At 52.5% G+C, this 15,798-nt stretch overlaps 2 protein-coding genes across 2 annotated transcripts; both read right to left on the minus strand.

Moving 5' to 3' along the window:
- Positions 1-302: 302 nt before the first annotated feature.
- Positions 303-5,729, minus strand: LOC106832929 (retinol dehydrogenase 16-like). The gene is made up of 4 exons (XM_070494326.1): positions 5,417-5,729; positions 3,133-3,391; positions 1,719-1,882; positions 303-921 (listed from the first exon to the last, which is right to left on the minus strand). Exons 1-4 carry the CDS (start codon positions 5,727-5,729, stop codon positions 704-706), a joined length of 954 nt encoding a protein of 317 aa, XP_070350427.1. The 3' UTR covers positions 303-703.
- Positions 5,730-9,566: 3,837 nt separating this feature from the next.
- Positions 9,567-15,430, minus strand: LOC123275598 (retinol dehydrogenase 16-like). Its single transcript, XM_070494288.1, has 5 exons — positions 14,971-15,430; positions 12,671-12,929; positions 11,197-11,360; positions 10,189-10,424; positions 9,567-9,826 (listed from the first exon to the last, which is right to left on the minus strand). The coding sequence occupies exons 1-4, from the start codon at positions 15,281-15,283 to the stop codon at positions 10,207-10,209; spliced, it is 954 nt and encodes a 317-aa protein (XP_070350389.1). The 5' UTR covers positions 15,284-15,430; the 3' UTR covers positions 9,567-9,826; positions 10,189-10,206.
- Between the last annotated feature and the right edge of the window lie 368 nt (positions 15,431-15,798).

The raw sequence follows: 15,798 nt of genomic DNA on the forward strand, positions 1-15,798 counted from the left end.
ATCCTTTGACCCCTGCGACATCACGTGACTCTTCTTCTCATAGACACAGACCCCACCACTCCCCACATTCATGGTTACAACCCATAGGCCTCATTAAAATTTTCAACATTTATTTTAAGGCAAAAATAAGGAATGGAAATCCATTGACTCATACAAATCAAACAGTGACTTCTGTGTCCTCTGTCAGGAACCCTATTGAGCACACCACCTTGCAGCAAGGTCTGCTGACTTGGACCAGAGGCTGAGGGGTCAGGCTGTTGGTCGCCCTCCACACCTCCACCTCTGTCCACAGATGTCTTCAGTGGAGAGGGGCCTTCTCCTTCTCCAGGCCTTTCCATCCTGTGGGAGGGGAGACTGGCCAGGGCCAAGGTACAACTGAGGAGGAGGACAGAGGCAGAGCAGGCTCAGCTGGGGCTGAGTCCAGCTGCTCACACCGTCCCAAAAGTGTGGATTCCTCGGGGTGGCAGAAGGGCCACGAGACTCTGAGCCTTGAGACGTCACTCAAGGATCAGGGCACAGATGTGTGCCAAGAGGCCCTGTTGCTCAGCCGCAAAACTTGGTTCTTTCCTCCAATTATCCCCAGAATCTTGAGTAATGTCCATGGAGAAGCCCTGGGAGGAGGCCCACTCTATTTCCCTCCCCCTGATGCATCCCTCCCTCACACAGTACCCAACTCCACCCTACCGTGCACCCCAGGCTTGGGCTACAGGCCCTTGGCGGGCCTTGGGAAGCTCCAGTAGCAGATGGCATCCACCAGGATGGAGGGCATGTAGCTCATGGGGAGGTAGATGAACTTGGCATCCCAGCCAGGTGAGTATCGGCTCCGGGGGTGGCAGGTGGTCAGGGCATGTTCCATGCAGTCTGTCACCAAGCACAAATTCTGACACCACCTCGGCTCGAACATTACCGCTAACTTCATGACTGTCAAGAAGGAGACACCATCCAATTATATTCTCACTTCACTACTGCCCCACTTTCAGATCAGCTCTAGAGAAAAGTTTCTAAAAACGCTTGGGGCCCATAAAATCATACCCCAAATGGAATCCGTGGATGTCCTGGCAGCGTGTCCCAACTCTTACCCCAAGAACACTCTCCGCACTAAGCCCATCTGATTCTACTCCTGGAAATATAGTGCTGCACTGCCAAAGGATGTTCTGGTCAAACCACAAACTGCATAAAACAGGTCCTGACCGCCTGCCACCCCTGCACCCCATACAATGGTCCCATACGATTAGGACCATACAGCCTAGGTGTATAGTAGGCCCTACCATCTGGGTTTGTGTAACTATACTCTATGATCTTCGCACAATAACAAAATGGCCTAATGATGCACTTCTCAGAACCTGTCTCCGCCGTTAAGCAACTCGTGGCTGTATGTGCACTGCATAAACTGGAGGTCGTCACAAACACTGCAAACCTAGGTACCTGAAAACCAGCAGCTCTAAAGACAGTTTGCCATGGATCAAGGGGTATCTTCCCTCTGTGGCTTCAGTTTCCTCCTCAAGATAATGAGAGGTTTGGATGAAACAGTAGCCCCCAGGCCTAACAAACCTGGATCATTTCCTGTGGCTACCAGAGATGACCACACAGGACAATGGGATGGAGCTAAACGTCCCCGCTGCGTGCGTGATTCAGAGCCTGGAGCGTGAGCCTGAGACCTGAGGAGGGGCTAATGATGGACCCAGGCTTTCTCTCCCCATGGTCCACAGCTCACTCACAGGATGCCAGGCTCTTCTCCCCGTAGATCTCCTTGATCTCTGGACGGGCCCGCTCCCAGGCCTCCTGGTAGCCCTGAGAAGTACTCTCATTCCCGGTCATGTTGGTCTTGAAGTAACCAGGCTCGATAATAGCCACCTTCACCCCAAAGTAGGAGAGCTCCCTCCTGCAAGGCAGACAGGAAGAGGGGCAAGGACTTCAGAGGCCTTGGGAGACAAAACACGGCAAACAAAAAGCAAACAGAATGATGCAACCTCAACACAGGATTTGAATGGCATACACCCAAATGCTTGAGAAGTTTCAAGTGCAGCAGCAAGGGAGAGAAAAATGATGATGATGGCATATCTCTGTAGAAGGTTGGTACATTTTTCCACATATTTGACACGCATCTGCTTATTAGCTCTAAATCTTCACCCCTATTCTACTTCAAGGCACCCCTTAACTGCTCTCTCCTCCTGTGTCCTCTCACATCCAATCTATCTCCAGACTTTGCCCATCCAACTTCCTCCACTCTCCTCAATCCTCTCTCTCCCCTCTCCTGCTCGAGTCAACTGCCTGGCCATCTGTGCCCTAAGGAGCCTCTCTCTGCCTATCGTCTCAACTCCCCTTCTTTCAGAGCCATCCTCTGCCCTGAAGCCAGTCGGTTCTGTAGACGCTGATTTGACAAAGTAGCTCCCCTGATTAAATCCCTTCCATGGGGACAGCATCCCTCCTGCCAGCAAGGGCCTTGTCCTTTACCCCTGGATGGCACTGCAGCATAGGCGCTCAACCATTACTCACCCTGGGCTTGCCTGACTTCATTCCTTCATCCAGGGAGCCTTCACACCCTATTTCTCAGGTGGCCAGGTGACCGAGTTCAGTTCTTCATCCTCAGCTCAGATCCCTAGCCAGTTCCCTGCCATTATACCTATGGGACCAGGGCCACCATGGCTAATTTCGTGCAAGTGTCAGATGAAATGGCCACAACATTTCTATATTACTCGTCCCTTTCTCAGTTGTCACACTGTTTAGTCAGGGACCAAATCTTGATGTCCTCAGACACGTTGATTGTGCACTCACAAAGGTACCAAGAAGTATCTGTTGAATTGACTCTAAGACTCTACCTCCACCTCAAGGGCTCCCTGAACTGAATGTCGTAGGGGTTTTAGACATGTTCTCTGCAGCCACCTTATCCCAGTTCCGCTTCTGCCTCAGATACCTTCTGACTATGGGCCCTCCTCCAGGGCAGGGATAGATTAAATAAAAGTCTGCTGGCCTGGGGCCCATTACAAAACCCAGAACATAAAAAACTACTTCCCGATGAATACCTAGCACGGAGCAAGAGAGAGGGATCCTGACAGAAGAACCCAGGAAAAGGCTTGCCTGGAAGCACAGAAGCAGGAGGACTGAGGGAGGGCCTCGAACCCAGTCCAGTACCTGAGGGAGTCCGAGAAGGCCTCGACACCATACTTGGAGATGCAGTAGCCACCACCAAGCAGAGACACCCGGCCCATGACGCTGGAGACGTTGACCACGCGGCCCCGCGCCTTCCTCACTAGGGGCAGCAGGCTCAGGGTCACCTCGATCACCCCCAGCAGGTTCACGTTGAGGATCTTCATGAAGTCCTGTTTGGTCAGCCACTCATTGGGTGCCACAGGCACGGCAATGCCAGCGTTATTCACCAGGCCCCACAGTCCTGGACACAGCAGGGGTGAGAGAGCAACACTGCATTGTGAGGACACAGCTGTGGTTCTAATTCACCTTCCAATCACGTGAGGACTTTATGAGAGAGGTTGCATGGGGAGTGAGTAGAACAGATAACACCATGCTTTTGGTAGGGTTTGGGGAGTGCAGACGCCATGTGTTGTTGGAGGACAGAAAGCGTGCCTCTGTCCTGACTTATTCTGCCTGGCCCAATCACTGCCTGGTGGACAATGGGCCATCACCCCACAGTTAATGAAGGCAGGGAGTGATGTTGAGGTATCTAGTGTGTCCATAGTCTGGAACACGGACAGTAATGTTTTGGGTTTTCACACATCAATGTTGTCCTGCAGGCATTATAAACGCTCACCTACATTTTCAGAGTTCCCGGACAGCGCCTTTCGTGAGTGTGCAACAAATATCTGTGGGGGAGTAGAGAGACACACAGAGAGAGAATGAGGAAGGGTGGGGAGAGAGGAAGAAAAAGGCAAAAGGTAATGGACAAAAAGAAACAAAAGATGACTAAAATCTTGCTGGAAGTTGGTGGGGTAAAGCAGACCTGAAACCCCAGGTGGGGGGAAGGTGAGAACAGGCAGGAGGTGACCTCAGGGACTGACCTTGAAACACCTGCAGCAATAGTGAGCAAGAGTCCTGTAGGACCTGGGAGATCAATTCCAAGGGGCAGCCCATGGGGGGAGACAAGGCTGTCTCACCCCCACCCTCCATGCACAGACTTCACCCTCTGCACCAGAAAATGCCCCCTCTCCTCCCACCCACACAGGAGGCCACCCTCACCCCTCCCCCTCAGCCCTCAATTCACCCAGCTTCATGGAAACCTCTCTGCAGGACTCAAGGACGCGATTCTGAGCACAGACACTAAAGAGCTACCCACCAACAGCCCTCGGGGCAGCAGGAGCAGGCATTCGGGGTAGTTGTGGCCACGGAGGGCACAAGATGGAGCCAGACAGCTGAGTCCCTCCCCTGCTCAGAAACAGGCTGCCCTTCCAGGACACGCATTCTCCCAGCAGACATGCTGCTTCTAAGAACCCAGTCAACATGCACGGTTACACAGAGAGATTTGGGAAAGTTCACCGGGACACGAGTCGCGAATGTGAATAAAATGGAGGAAACGATTTCATATCATACATGAGGTACTGTTCTAAAAAGTAATACTATTCAAAGGGATAGATTATTCTCAATCATTAAATATATACTTTTGAAGCAATTTTAATTACATTGTAAAATGCTCATCTTCTTTCAATGAAAAGAATAGGATAGAAACTGTGTGCAATGTGTAACAGCGTCTATGTCAAAGGTTCCCAGGACTTGTGTCCGCTGGTAGACTGCGGGTGAGTTTCATTTAGATCCTGTACTTTACTGTGTCTTCCACAATGCTCATGTTTTACACTTATACTTAGAAAAAAGAAATTAATGTTCTTTTCCTCCAGCATAACACGACAGGCACAATTGTAGTTTTAAAAATAGAGAGAGAGCATGTGAACTTGCACTGGATTCTTGACCTTCCTTAGCAAGTCCTGAAAGCTCAATGTCATCATCTGATATGTGTGTGACGGTGACTCCCTGGGGGAGGATTATGGGTCCCCAGCAAGAACATGGTACAGTGCTGAGAACAGGAGCCCGGCTCCAGCGCTGCCCCAGCCGCCCACACAAGCCTGGGGGTCAGTGCCCCATCTCCACTCGTCCTCCAGAAAGTGGGCTCTGATCTCCCCCGGGGCGCTCAGCATCAAGAAATGCAGAACTTCTGCCGAGAGAGGAGGGGGCACCTCACACAGGGAATCTGGAATCTCATCAGGGCAGCTCTCCCCAAACCTCCAGAGCTCCGAGGACAGGAGGAGGGGGCAGTGGAAAGAGAAAAGGCTCGACTGGTGAGCTGCGTGAGGGAAAGAAAGGGAGTATGACCTCGAGTCCTGGAAAACACCTAGGGATCTTTCCCAGCAGCAGACAAGAAGTCTCCCTTCACAGACAGAAGAGAAACAGACCCGAGAAATCTGGGTGTTACCTCTGTCCCCGACGCGCTCCTTTATCCACTGGGTGGCTGCAGCGATGCTCTCTGCCTTGGTCACATCCAGGATCACTGTCTGCACCCTGTCTGACGTCCGGTCCCTCAGCTGCTCGGCCCCCTTCTCCGTCAGACACGCAGCCAGCACCCTCAAGCCTCGCAGGTCCAGCTGCCTGGCCAACTGGTTCCCGAAGCCGGAGTCACAGCCCGTGATGAAGACGTACTTGTCTTGGAGGTTGCTCACCACCTGCCTCTCCCGGTACCAGCGCAGGAGGTAGTACAGGCCCACAAGCACTGCCAGGTACAGCCACATGGCTTTGCAGGGGACAGACAGAGACAGGCTGTGATCAGAAGAGTCTGGTATCCTCGATCAGGAGGCTGTGCTGGCTGTGTGGCCTCCAGGCTCTCTGACATGAAGTCTCCAATTGCCCTCCTGATGACTATCTTTCTGGAACATTCTATTCTCTCCCTACCTATCTGCCCTTTGGACTACTTTTGCAAGAGCTGACCATTTGCCCTTGAAAATTCCAACTCCTGCCCAGAAAGAAAGCATCACTGTCCGCTCCACTGCCCCAGGCCTCTCATTCCATCTGCTCTCCGCGTCCAGGTGCCACACACTGAGCGGCACAGGCCACTCTGTTCTAGGTTCTGGGCTCAGAACTCTTTCTCCTCGTCTGCCAACACGCTGGGCTCGATCTTCCCGACCTCAGGAAGGTTCTTCGTGGGAAGACGCTCTGGATTCAACACACTTACATTCAGCACCCTCTCAGGGCCTGGGTTTCCTCAGAGGGCTCGGCACACAGCACCCTCTCCTCAGAAATCTAAGTCACTGTCAGCCTCTCTAGGGTTAGAAGGAGAAGGAAAGGACTTGAAGGACTAGGTCTCCTCCTGATACAGTAATTCTCTCTGCAGAAAGGCGTTCAGGAGAGCAAAGGGGGTGTGTGAGGTCAGAGGCAAAGAAAGGGGAGAAGAGGCAGTGGGGGTGGACACGTGCAACTGTGCGGCTTCTCCGAGATGCTGGGAGGGCTGAACGGGGGGACTGACGTAAGTGGGTCTAACAGTTAGTCCTCCTTTATGCAGTGGTGAGGCCCTGTCACTAGAAGACCTCTGGGTCCCCAGTTACATTGCCCTCCCGTCCTGCCCCTCCCCTGCCTGGACACTCATCTGGAACCCAGACCACTTAGACACAGACTCCAAAGGCAGAAAAGACTGACTCGAACACGGACTAATGCACACAGTGCCCCAAACCTCTTCCACCAGGCAGGGATGTGAACCCCAATAATTAAATGGGTATTAGTTCCATTGGTCTCAGAGGATGATGGAGAGGAGGAGGGAGCTGCCCCCTCAGGAGACTAAAGAAAGGACTAGAAATGGGGTTCACAACAGCTGTCCCTGGAGGGGCTTCGTGCTGAGGTGGAGGACACCATTTCATAAAAGGGGGTGGCACAGCGTGGGGAACGGAGTTGGTGAGTGGGGCCGGGACGGGAGCCAGTGTCACTGCTCTGGGCGTCTCCCTCACCGTCCACATTTGTCACAGCTCTGACTGGTAAGTAGGAAAAAGGAGAGGCCCTGGGAGGGCAAAGGAGAGGCTGCCCCTCAGAAACCAGAGGTTCAATTGGCCCCGGACCCACCCAAGCAGGCAAGAAAGACAGACAAGGGGGCAGATTCGCCTTCAGATGTAACCTTTCTATGCAGGGATCCACCTGTGGGCCTGAAGGAGCCTGTCCCTCAAGGTGGCAGGCAGCAGCAGCCTGACAGAGGCTGGTCCTGCCAAAACCAGCCTGTCCCTGCTTCCTGGGTGACTGCCACCACCCTCTGACAGGGCTTCCCGAAGCCTGGGGGAGGAAGCAGGCCCGGAGGAAGGAATGAGCCCTGGAAACTCTCAGGGGGCCAAGGCAACACGCAAATCCTAACCAGATACCAAACCCTGCGAAGGGGTAAGGTCATGGTTTCTGGGAAGGAACCATGGGAAGGAAGACTTTTTGTCAGTGACCAGAAATTCCTTCAACCATAAGTTCCCAAGAGGCCATGCAGCAGAGGCAGCCGTCAGCCCTCTTGCCTCCCGCGTCACTCTTGTGAATCCTGAAGGTGATAGGACCCTTGGCGGTAGGATCATGAAAGAGTTTGAGGCCATTCCAGATGGGAACAATCAGGAAGTTCGGGAGAGAGCAGAGAGAGAACTGGAACCTGGTCAGATGCTCACTCGCCCGGGAGTTGCAGGGGCCATAAAGAGAAATCCTTCGCAGGCGCCCCCAGGATGGAGACCCACTGCCACCCATCTCTGCACTGAGATCCTCCTCAGGAGTTCTCGACGCTAAAATCGCCTCCCGCGTCCTGGGGCCGGGCAGCGGGGCCCGGACACAAGACAGCACCTGTGAGCCCGATGCGTGCTGGAACGGAGTCGTGCGCCACCTGGTGGCGCCCTGCAGAGTCTCACCTGACCGCAGTCAAATGTCAGGGCATCCTTCACCAACCCATTCCCTTCTTCAGCCAGTGAGGGTCTTCAGAAGAGGGACTGGCGTAGGTAGAGGAAAAAGGGAGCTTGGACAGGGCAGGGAATGAGACCTAACTGTGCAAACTTCTTTACAGCCGTACAGGTATTCCGCCCCCACCACCTGGAGCGCGGGTCTGAAAATGTAGACACATCCCCGCCTTCCCGTGCTGAAGATCTGAAAATTGAAGGGCACCAGAGGCACAGGTGGGAAGTCACTGACTCTGTGCTCCTCAAAAAAGGCCCGGAGAGCAAAGGGAAGAAGAAATGAGGGCAGCTTCCTTGGGGCACCCCCATTAATTCTGATGGTATGGGTGCCAGGCCCTGCACAGCTCCGTCAGACTGGACCTGCCTCCCTCCCCAGGGAAAGAAGCCGAGAAGGAGGAGGATGGGGCTCTGTGGAGGGAAGAGGGTGAGGACTTGGACTTCTTTGCTTTGGACTTCTTTTCAAGGCCATGGTTTTTCCAGCCTGTCTAAGATGGCACCCTTGACTCCCACTCCAAGTTTGGGGCCATGGAACCAATGATAGTGCAGAACTGCTCACCACGTGGAGCCCAGTATGGAGGGCCAGGGCTTTGTAACCTCACAGTTCTCTGACACTCTGGAGAAGACTCCTGGGGGTGAGTCCAAACCTCCTGAACACATGCCCTCGAGATTATAAAGTGAATCAGCCATCCTTTACTCGATTTCAGTTTGTTGGAGTGTCTGGCTGTGTGTGTATAAATAGTATTGTGAAAACCTGGAGACTTCAGATCCAGCATGATGCTCTTGCTTTGCATTGGGGTGGGGCACATGGACTGACCTTGAGTGGACTGACAGCAGAGCTTTGAAGGACTTGCAGATCCTTGAGGATCCACTCAATCATCTCTGTGTCTTCAGCAGTCCCTTGTCTGACACCAAGCACTCAATATACCTTTCAGAATGTAGGGCCGTGCAATATCCTACCCCACGTGGTGTTTTCATGAAGAATGCTGACATCGTTCTACATCAGGTTCCAGAAAGGCCCAATGTCCTCAACTTTAAACTACGAGAGGGAAACGAAGACACCAGAAGGGACCTGCCAACGCCAATTTGTACTCAGCACAGAAATCTCTATCACTTTCTGCAAATGCCTTCTCTGTGGAGTCCATTCTCAGAACATCAGCAGAACAGTGGAGACGGAGAGAGGCGGGCCCTCGGGAAGCACTGGGTAATTAGGGGAATTGTGCCCAGCACACAGTAGGTTCTCAACAAAGCTTGGTAGAAAGTGAAAGAGTGCGGTCCAGAAGGCAGGGGATCTGGGCGGAGGAATCTGGGGATGGCAGAGGGTGCAGGGCGAGGACTTTAAAGGAGGGCACAGAGAGAGAGAGTTTGCTGGTGAAGGGAGAGGCTGGATGTCCCCAAGGAAGGGTCTGGGCCCTACCAGTCACTTAGCCACCTCTCCTTTTTCATCCATCCTGGTGTCTAATCCTGTGATCCCACATTACCTAATAAATCCTTGGAGGAAAACATCAGCCACTAGTTCTGTGGAAGGGAGGGAGTGACTTAACTTCTCTGTCCAATGCCTCCTCAGCTCATCCCTCTCATCCCTTGACCTCTGTGAAATCACCTCACTCTTCCTCTCACAGACACACACCCCACCGCTCCCCAAGGTCACGCTTCCAATCACTGGGCCAGGGTAAACTTTTCAAGTTTTATTTTGAGGCAAAAATAAGGAATGGAAATCCATGCTTTCAAGACAAATCAAAAGTTGATTTCTGTGTCCTCTGTCAGGAACCCTATTGAGCACACCACCTTCCAGCGAGGTCTGCTGACTTGGACCTGAGGCTGAGGGGTCAGGCTGTTGGTCTCCCTCCACACCTCCACCTCTGTCCACAGATGTCTTCAGTGGAGAGGGCTCTTCTCCTTCACCAGGCCTTTCCATCCTGTGGGAGAGGAGACTGGCCAGGGCCAAGGTACAACTGAGGAGGAGGACAGAGGCAGAGCAGGCTCAGCTGGGGCTGAGTGCAGCTGCTCACACCCTCCCAAAAGTGTGGATTCCTTGGGTGGCAGAAGGGCCATGAGACTCCAAGCCTTGAGAGGTCACTTAAGGCTCAGGGCATGGATGTGTGCCACGACGCCCTGTTGCTCAGCCGCAAAACTTGGTTCTTTCCTCCAAATATCCCCAGAGTGCTGCGTAATGTCCCAGAAGTGAGGGGAGAGGTGAGATTGTTTTCCCTGGTGACATGAGAACCCCTCTCTCCACTCTATTTCCCTCCCCCTGATGCATCCCTCCCTCCCACAGTACCCTACTCCACCCTACCGTGCACCCCAGGCTTGGCTACAGGCCCTTGGCGGGCTTTGGGTAGCTCCAGTAGAAGATGGCGTCCACCAGGATAGAGGGCATGTAGCTCATGGGGAGGTAGATGAGCTTGGTATCCCAGCCAGGTGAGTATCGGGTGCGGGGGTGGCAGGAAGTCAGGGCATGTTCCATGCAGTCTGTGACCAAGGACACATTCTCCCAGTAGCTTGACTTGAATATTTCAGATGATTTAATAACTGTCAAGAACGAGACACCATCCAAATATATCCTCACTCCCCATTGTCCCACTTTCCGATCAACTTAAGAGAAAAGTTTCTAAAAGCTCATGGGCCCCCCAAAATCATGCTTCACATGGAATCCATGGATGTCATTGGAGTGTGTCCCAATTCTTACCCCAGGAACACTGTCCACACTAAGCCCCCTCTGACTCTATTCCTGCAAATACAGTGATGCACTGCAAAAAGATGTTCTGTTCAAACCACGAACCACATTTACAACAGTACCATAAGATTAGTACCGTACTGCCTATGTGCGTAGCAGGCTATATACCCTCTTTGTTTGTGTGAGTACACGCTACAATACTCACACAACAACAAAATGAGCTAATGACACACTTCTCTGCAACTGTCCTGCTGTTAAGGAACTCGTGGCTGTGTGTGCACCGCATAAGCTGGAAGTCTCTACAAACATTGGAAAAATAGGCACCTGGAAACCAAAAGCTCTAATGCCAGCTTTCCATGGGTCCAGGGGTGTCTTCCCTCTCTAGCTTAAGTTTCCTCCTCATTATGAGGGGTTCAGATGAGACAATAGTCTCCAACTCTCGCAAGTCTGGATCCTTTCCTTAAGTTACCAGTTAATCACTCGAGACCACGGCTGGAAGGAAATGTTCCCACGTTGTGGGTGAGTCAGGCCTGGAGCAGGGACCCAAGACCTGAGGAGGCACTAACGATGCATCCAGGCTTCCAGACAATGGTTTGCTTCTCTCCCCATGGTCCACAGCTCACTCACGGGATGCCAGGATCTTCTCCCCGTAGATCTCCTTGATCTCTGGACGGGCCCGCTCCCAGGCCTCCTGGTAGCCCTGAGAAAAATTCTCATGCCTGGTCATGTTGGTCTTGAAGTAACCAGGCTCGATAATAGCCACCTTCACCCCAAAGTAGGAGAGCTCCCTCCTGCAAGGCAGACAGGAAGAGGGGCAAGGACTTCAGAGGTCTTGGGAGACAAAACACAGCAAACAAAAAGCAAACAGAATGATGCAACCTCAACACGGGATTGGGGCGACACATCTCAAAAGCTTAGAAAGTTTCAAAGTGCAACAGCCAGGGGGAGAAAACTTATGACAATGGCATAGTCTCTGAATAAGGTTTGTACATTTTTCCACGTATTTCACAAGCATGTGGTGCAGGTTACTCATCAGCCCTGACTCCTACCTATTCTACTACAAGGCACCCGATAAGTGCTCTCTCCTCTTGTGTGCCCTCACACCCAATCCATCTCCAGACTTTGCCCATCTTACTTCCTCCACCCTCCTCAACTCTCTCTCCTCTCTGCTGCTCTAGTCAACTGCCTGGCCATCTGTCCCCTACGGAGCCTCTCTCTGCCTGCAGTCCCAGCTCCCCCACATTCAAAGCCATCCTCTGCCCTGCAGCCAATGGGTTCTCTAGATGCTGATTTCACAAAGTAGCTCCCCTGATGAAATCCCTTCCATGGGGTTCCACTGCCAACAGCATGAAGTCCACAGCCTGTCCAGGGCCCATGTGCCTCCACGAGCCCACCTGCCTAGCACCTCTCCTGCCAGTCCAGGCCTTGTCCTTCACATCTGGAGAACTCTGCAGCATAGGCGCTCAACCATTACAAACCCTGGGCTTGGCTGACATCATTCCCTCGTCCAGGAAGACTTCCCACCCTATTTCTCAGGTTTCCAGGTTACCAAGTTCAGTTCTTCATCCTCAGCTCAGAGCCCTATCCAGTACCCTCCCTTCACTCCTCTGGCATCACAGCCACCATGGCTGACTTGATTCCAAGCTCTGTGAGAGATGGCCACAACATTTCTATATCTCTTGTCCCTGTCTCAGCTGTCAGATGTTTCAGGTCAGGGATTAAATCTTGTCCTCGGACACATTTATTGTGTACTCACAAAATCGCCATGAAGTATCTGTTGAATAAACTCAAACACTCTACCCCTCTGCAAGGACTCCCTGAAGCTCAGTGCCACAGGGGTTATGGACATGGCCTCTGCAGCCATACTATGGAAGTGCCGCAGACACTTTCCAATTGTGGGCCCTCATCTAGGTAGAAATAGTTTGAATAAAACTCTAAAGACTGGGATCCTCTCCCACACCCGGGACACAAAAAAAGTGCTTCCCAATGAAGGCCTTGCACAAAGCAAGAGAGAGGGATCTGGAAGAAAGAGACTGAAAAGGTGTTGCTGGAAGCACAGAAGCAGGAGGACTGAGGGAGGGCCTCTAACCCAGTCCAGTACCTGAGGGAGTCCGAGAAGGCCTCGACGCCATACTTGGAGATGCAGTAGCCCCCACCACAAATGGCCAACCGGCCCGCGGCACTGGAGACGTTGACCACGCGGCCTCTCGCCTTCCTCACTAGGGGCAGCAGGCTCAGAGTCACCTCAATCAACCCCAGCAGGTTCACGTCGATGATCTTCACGAAGTCCTGTTTGGTCAGCCACTCATTGGGTGCCGACGGCATGAAGACACCAGCGTTATTCACCAGGCCCCACAGTCCTGGGTACAATGGGGGAAAGAGAGCAACACTGCATTGTGCCCGTGAGTGTGGACACAGCTGTGGTTGCAATGCACCTTCCAGTCACGTGAGGACATTCAAAGAGAGGTTGCATGGGGAGGGAGGAAAACAGATAACAACACACTGCCGGTGGGTTTAGGGGAGGGCAGACCCTGTAAGCTCATGGAGGACAGAAAATATGACTTCCTCCAGATTTAGTCTTCATGGCCCAGCCACTGCTTGGTTGATAACGGGCAATCACCCCACATTTGATGAAGGCACGAACTGATGTTGAGGAATCTCGTGCGTCCATAGTCCGGAACACTCACAGTAATGTTTTGGGTTTTCACACATCAATGTTGTCCTGCGGGCATTATAAACGCTCACCTACATTTTCCGAATTCCTAGACAGCGTCTTTAGTGAGTGTGCAACAAATATCTGTGGTGAAGGAGAGACACACAGAGAGAGAATGAGGAAAGGAGACCAAGGAAAAAAGAGAGAAAAGAAAACAGACGAAAAGAAGAAAATATAGCTAATATCTGGGAAGAGGTTGATTGGGTAACGCAGACCTGAAACCCCAGGTCGGGGGAAGGTGAGAACAGGCAGGAGGTGACCTCAGGGATTCGCCTTGAAACACGTGCAGCAATAGGGAGCAAAGGTCCTATAGGATCTGGAGGATCCTGTAGGATCCTTCGTCTATGAGCGGGAGACTATCTCGACCCTCCCGTCACCCTCTCTGCACAGACTTCACCCTCTGCAGCAGAAATGCCCCCTCTCCTCCCACCCACACAGGAGGCCACCCTCGCCCCTCCCCCTCGGCCCTAGTTCAGCCAGCCTCGTGGAAACCTCTCTGCAGGACTCAAAGATGTGATTCTGAGCACAGACACTAAAGAGCTACCCACCAACAGCCCTCAGGGCAGCAGGAACTGGGATTCAGGGAGCTGGGGCCGTGGGGGGCACAGGATGGACCCAGACAGTTGAGTCCCTTCCCTGCTCAGAAACAGGCTGACCTTCCAGGACTCACATTCTCCCAGCACACATGTTGCTTCTAAGAACCCAGTCAATATGCACAGTTACACAGAGAGATTTGGGAAAGTTCACCGAGACACGAGTCACGAATGTGAATAAAATGCAGGAAACAATTTCATATCATACATGAGGTACTGTTCTAAAAAGTAACACTATTCAAAGGGATAGAATATGCTCAATCATTAAATATATGCTTTTAAAGAAATTTTCATTATATTGCAAAATGCTCATCTTCCTTCAACGAACAGAATAGGATACAAACTCTCTCCTAAGTGTAATACGGTCTATGTCAAAAGGGTCCCAGGACTCATCTCTGCTGGTAGAATGTGGGTGAGTTTCGTTTTGATCCCATGCTTTTCTGCATTTTCCACAATGGTCATGTTTTACGTTTATACTTAGATAAAAAAAATTAATGTTCCTCTCTTCCCCCATAATAAGACAGGCACTAGGGTAGTTTAAAAAGAAAGAGAGAGAGAGAGAATGTGAACTTGCGCTGGATTATTGACCTTCCTTAGCAAGTCCGGAAAGCTCAGTGTGCTCACCTGAAATGGGTGACAGTGACTCCCTGGGGGAGGATTATGGGTCCCCAGCAAGAACATGGTACAGTGCTAAGAACAGGAGCCCGCCTCCAGCGCTGCCCCAGCCACCCACACAAGCCTCGGAGTTGGTGCCCCATCTCCACTCGTCCTCCAGAAAGTGGGTTCTGATCTCCCCCGGGGCGCTCAGCGTCAAGAAATGCAGAACTTCTGCCAAGACAGGAGGGGGCACCTCAGACAGGGAATTTCGAAGGGCAAATTCTCATCAGGGCAGCTCTCCCCAAACCTCCAGATCTCCAAGGACGGGAGGTGGGGGCAGTGGAAAGAGAAGAGGCTCAGCTGGTGAGCTGCGTGAGGGAAAGAAAGGGAGTATGACCTCGAGTCCTGGAAAACACCTAGGGAATCTTCCCCAGCAGCAGACAAGAAGTCTCCCTCCACAGACAGAAGAGAAACAGACCCGACAAATCTGGGTGGTACCTCCATCCCCTGTACGCTCCTTCACCCATTGGGTGGCTGCAGTGATGCTCTCTGTCTTGGTCACATCCAGGATCACCGTCTCCAGCCTGTCTGACGTCCGGTCCCTCAGCTGCTCGGCCCCCTTCTCCGTCTGACACGCGGCCAGCACCCTCAAGCCTCGCAGGTCCAGCTGCCTGGCCAACTGGTTCCCGAAGCCCGAGTCACAGCCCGTGATGAAGACGTACTTGTCTTGGAGGTTGCTCACCACCTGCCTCTCCCAGTACCAGCGCAGGAGGTAGTACAGGCCCACGAGGACTGCCAGGTACAGCCACATGGCTTTGCAGGGACCAAACAGAGACAGGCTGTGATCAGAAGAGTCTGGCCTCCTCAATCAGGAAGGCTGTGCTGTCAGTCTGACCTCCAGCCTCTCTGGCATGAAGTTTCCTGGTGTCCTCCTGATGACTGTCTTTCTGGAACATTCTATTCTCTCCCTACCTATCTGCCCTTTGGACTACTTTTGCAAGAGCTGACCATTTGCCCTTGAAAATTCCAACTCCTGCCCAGAAAGAAAGCATCACTGTCCGCCCCACTGCCCCAGGCCTCTCATTCCATCTGCTCTCTGCGTCCAGGTGCCACACACTGAGCGGCACAGGCCACTCTGTTCTAGGTTCTGGGCTCAGAACTCTTTCTCCTCGTCTGCCAACACGCTGGGCTCGATCTTCCCGACCTCAGGAAGGTTCTTCGTGGGAAGACGCTCTGGATTCAACACACTTACATTCAGCACCCTCTCAGGGCCTGGGTTTCCTCAGAGGGCTCGGCACACAGCACCCTCTCCTCAGAAATCTAAGT

This window comes from Equus asinus, chromosome 22 (genome assembly GCF_041296235.1).
Source record: "Equus asinus isolate D_3611 breed Donkey chromosome 22, EquAss-T2T_v2, whole genome shotgun sequence".
NCBI classification, from domain to species: domain Eukaryota; kingdom Metazoa; phylum Chordata; class Mammalia; order Perissodactyla; family Equidae; genus Equus; species Equus asinus.

Excerpts from the sequence above, each read along its gene's own strand:
- LOC123275598 (XM_070494288.1), bottom strand. The coding sequence starts at position 15,283 with ATGTGGCTGTACCTGGCAGTCCTCGTGGGCCTGTACTACCTCCTGCGC. Across the intron at positions 12,930-14,970 it reads GGAGCGTACAGGGGATGGAG|GACTGTGGGGCCTGGTGAAT; the intron begins GTACCACCCAGA and ends CATTGTACCCAG. Across the intron at positions 10,425-11,196 it reads GGAGAAGATCCTGGCATCCC|TTATTAAATCATCTGAAATA; the intron begins GTGAGTGAGCTG and ends CGTTCTTGACAG.
- LOC106832929 (XM_070494326.1), bottom strand. The coding sequence starts at position 5,729 with ATGTGGCTGTACCTGGCAGTGCTTGTGGGCCTGTACTACCTCCTGCGC. Across the intron at positions 3,392-5,416 it reads GGAGCGCGTCGGGGACAGAG|GACTGTGGGGCCTGGTGAAT; the intron begins GTAACACCCAGA and ends TGCTGTGTCCAG. Across the intron at positions 922-1,718 it reads GGAGAAGAGCCTGGCATCCT|TCATGAAGTTAGCGGTAATG; the intron begins GTGAGTGAGCTG and ends CCTTCTTGACAG.